We start from the raw sequence: 3,803 nt of genomic DNA on the forward strand, positions 1-3,803 counted from the left end.
GACAGAGTTAAAGTGGCAGCAGCAGCAGCAGGAGGTCAAAGGTGTTAGTGCTAGAACAGAGACAGGGCTTGGGTTAGAAGAGCAGAAGGACGACAGTTAAATCAGGGCGGACTTCTGGAACCTTCTAAAAGTCTGAAACTCTCACAGAAATCCCAAAGTAGACAAAATAAAACAATCTTAATAGTTAGAACGTCACACACTTTAAATCAGTGCGTCTAAAGTTTGGGGCGGACACAGACAGTTTGTTTGTTTTTTACAGAAATTGCCTTGATTTTCAAATGATTTCTTTACTTCAACAAGAAGAGTACTTTAGAATATATTATCTATAAAAGGGGGCGCTGCAGCACACCGCCCTGAACTACAACCTTCAGCCGACTGTTTTTTCTGGACTGGCCATTTTACCTGCAAATGCTTTGGAAATCCTCTCCTTTTTCCACTCCCACGGCTGGTCGTACTCCTCAGGGGGTCTCTCGTCATCGCGGGGCAGTCGGCTCTCTCTGGGGCAGCGGGGGTTTTCAGGGTCTGCGTCAGCGGGACCTCCGTTCTCAGCCGGCTCATACGGCGTGTCATAAAGAGGAAGCTGCCGTAAAGTCCCATCCTTTGGACCTCGGCCACTGGATCGTATTTCTGAAAGAGAAATTCAACTTTATTATGACATGTCAATCAAACGAAATCATCTCATTATTATCTGAAAAAACATCCATTGAAACCCCCCCCCCCCCCCTTCCCCTCCACTCGTATGAAGTTGTTTGTAGCCCGCACCCTTCCTCCTGGGCCACATGGAGCTGTTAGCGGGCAGCTCCACTGTAGAGCAGTGCAATGAGAAGGGAATGAAATATTACGCCACACTACTGCATAATTGCCTCTTAGCCCACGGGAGCTCTTGCGGAAAAATGAGCAATGCGTAGAGCCTAATGGAGCTCCCTGCTGGTGGAGGTGCGGGTGGAGGGGTGGAGTGAGCTGAAGCTGCAGGCCCCGTATCTCAGTGTAATCCTGCATTAGGCAAACACTCACTCTTTGATCTTAGCAGTTAGCAGACCTGGTATTACCAGATGCTGGCGTGATTAGGTCCTACACCCCCCCACCCTCACCCCCCGCAGGAGAACAAATAGCTCTAGAAGAAAATGAGAGACGACACAAACAGTGGTTGAAGGGTGAAATACAGGGTGAGATGAGAGGGGGAGAAGAGCGGGAGGCGGTGGAGGGTTATTACCCGTGAGGTGGGAAGTAAATCTTGAAGGAACTCATTAATTGCAGGTTTGCTGCCTTGGATAAAGTGCTGCAGTGAATTCAGACCTCTGCTGGTAGAGATAGGGAGCCTGGTTGGCCTCCTTCACATCCACTCTACATTTAGATTTGGTTCTTCCTCCTCACTTCCACCTTTCCTCTCTGATAACTCCTGTTAAAGCACGCCTTCAACTGGGTGGGGACACAGCTGTCTAGGCTAATGACAACCACTGGCATGGAAGCAGAGGTTTATGTTGCATCACAGCTGCAGTCAATCTACCGCCTGTGACCTCTGACCTCTGACCTCTACCCTCTGTTTAGAGCTGCAGGTCATGGACCACACCCTTCCTTGATGGACCTCCAACGTCTCCGGATGTCTGACTTTGGGACCAGATGCTGCACTTCCGTTCTGTTGCCTTCAGCCACAAATTCACATGAAGAGATTCTAGAACTCATTTTTACAGAATGTTCTGGGAAAAGAACCTTAATGACACACATTTTACTGATGCTTGATATTCAGAACGGTTAAGGATTTTAAAGTACAAATACATAAACACACATTTACTCAGTCACAGTCGCAGCAGCAGCAGCAGAAGCAGCGACCACAGCCATCTGTTTAGTGCCACATAAAAAAGTGGGGACAGAAGAGAATACTGTTGTAAACACAGCAGCTGCCGTCTAATGATCAAAAACACCAGACATTTGTCAAAGCTGTGGAGCATGTGGACGTTTTCAGCTTTAAGTTGAGAGAAAAAAAAAATCTGAATGTGAACCATTGTTCTCCAAAGTCCATGAACTGGAGAAATGAATCCTATGAGAAAAAGATGAAAATATTCCTTGTAATAAATCCAGGGAGGCTCCTGTTCCACTCACTACAGAAGGAGCCCCCAGGGCACATCATCATGGTGATACGGGGGCAGGAGGGCAGATCTGTATTATATCAAGGAGCATTAACTGGAACCAAAGTGGCAGATGCATCCTGCTGTATATAAGGCTCTGGTCGGGACATTTCCTCCTCCACACCCACATTACCTGTCGTTTTTATCCTGGTCCATTATTGCAAACCACCAAAGTGCCTGCACTTGTGTGAAAGTAGCCGACGACTGCATAACTGGGCTTTTTTACTGCAGGTTTAAGCTTCTAAAATGTAGAGGAAAAAACATTTATCTGACTCTACTGCTGACTGCCACTCACGCTGACACAAGCAGAGAGAGACTTTACTGATGTGAGCTGGGGCAAAGTGAAGCTCGGTTTGATGGAAGTGATAAAAGAGGGAAAGAAAATGTAGAGTAGAAATAAATACAGCTCCGTCTGCTCTGCCAACTAATTCACCGTTAAAGATATCTTCTTATTACAGCCGCAGATCTTTATCCTTGGTAACACAGGTAGGTAAATATGCATCAATGCATGTGTGTTCAACTCGTGCCTTCACTTGTCCCAGCTTGTTCCTCAACAAAGACACTCTTGTACTGAAGCCTGGCAGAAAAAGAGCAGTGAGACACATCAGTGTCTTTAACTGCTTCCTGTTTCATCCTTCAGGTCCATGAAGAGTGGACTGTCCAGGCCTGATCAAGGACCACTCAAGGTATTGTGTATCAGTCAAAGTGATGGCTGACAACTGAAGGTGTTTGTTTCTTGACCCATGTCAACTGGAAGGAAGGTGGCGCTCCTGACACCAGCTGCTCCCAATAAATAGACCAATAAACCAGTTTGATCTAATGCTTTCAAGCTTGATCTTTATACTAGTTCTGATTAGAATGGCATGTATCATGTTACAAACAACAACAACAACAACAACAATAATAATGAGAATCTGATCGATCAGACATGTGGATTAATTGTTGTGTTAACAGTAGATCTGACCAACAGGGTGTGTTCCTCTGGAGCTCGAACCTATGACCTTCTACGTGTAAGGCAGATGTGTGGGCAGGCCTGATACCCACTACACTATGGAACCACAAAGGGAAGATAAAAGTCAATAATCCTGGATTTAGTTTTCCTGCTTCTGCTCCTCTGTCTCTGTGTTCTCGTGTCTGGTTTGTGACTGTGTTTCTTTGGACTGCTGCCCCCTGTAGGCAGAACAACAGCAGTTCCTTCTAACTCTGTCTCCAAGTGTCTGCCACACGCAGGCACACGGGCCTCAGTGATTGGCTGTTGGTACTTTGACCTTTTAGGACACGTCCTTTAGATTTAACCTCACAATCACAAGCTTGTCTTCTCTTTGACATCCCTCGTCTTTGGGCTAGAAACCGTTCTTTACACTGACAGATGGTTCTACATTCATAATGAACTACACATAATAGTTTCTGTGTAGCCAGTCACATGTCTGAGTGAAGGCGTGCATGATTGCTGTGTGTGTGTGGGTGTGTGTATTTCCTTTCTTAAAGGCCCGAGGGCAGAGAAGCTGCAGTCTTCAAGAACACGCTGACATGTATATTGATTCATTTTCTTCCTGCAGCAGACGAGAAAGTCTAAAGAGACAACACACGCACATCAGAAAACAAGAAGGTGAAGGATGATGACAAAAATAAGGTAGAAAATGGTAGCAAAGAGAGGGGAGGAGGAGGAGGAGGAAG

The 3,803-nt window shown here is 46.0% G+C and overlaps 1 protein-coding gene across 6 annotated transcripts in view; it reads right to left on the minus strand.

The window, feature by feature from the left end:
- shf (Src homology 2 domain containing F) overlaps nt 1–3,803 on the minus strand; it is a 67,450-nt gene that overhangs the window by 17,639 nt on the left and 46,008 nt on the right. For all 6 annotated transcript variants that reach the window (XM_025055537.1, XM_017032702.2, XM_008310937.3 and 3 more), the window contains exon 4: nt 403–627. In XM_025055537.1, coding sequence (XP_024911305.1) covers nt 403–627 — 225 coding nt within the window. The remainder of the gene's footprint in view (nt 1–402; nt 628–3,803) is intronic.

The sequence above is a fragment of the Cynoglossus semilaevis genome, chromosome 5 (genome assembly GCF_000523025.1).
Source record: "Cynoglossus semilaevis isolate Cse_v1.0 chromosome 5, Cse_v1.0, whole genome shotgun sequence".
NCBI lineage: Eukaryota > Metazoa > Chordata > Actinopteri > Pleuronectiformes > Cynoglossidae > Cynoglossus > Cynoglossus semilaevis.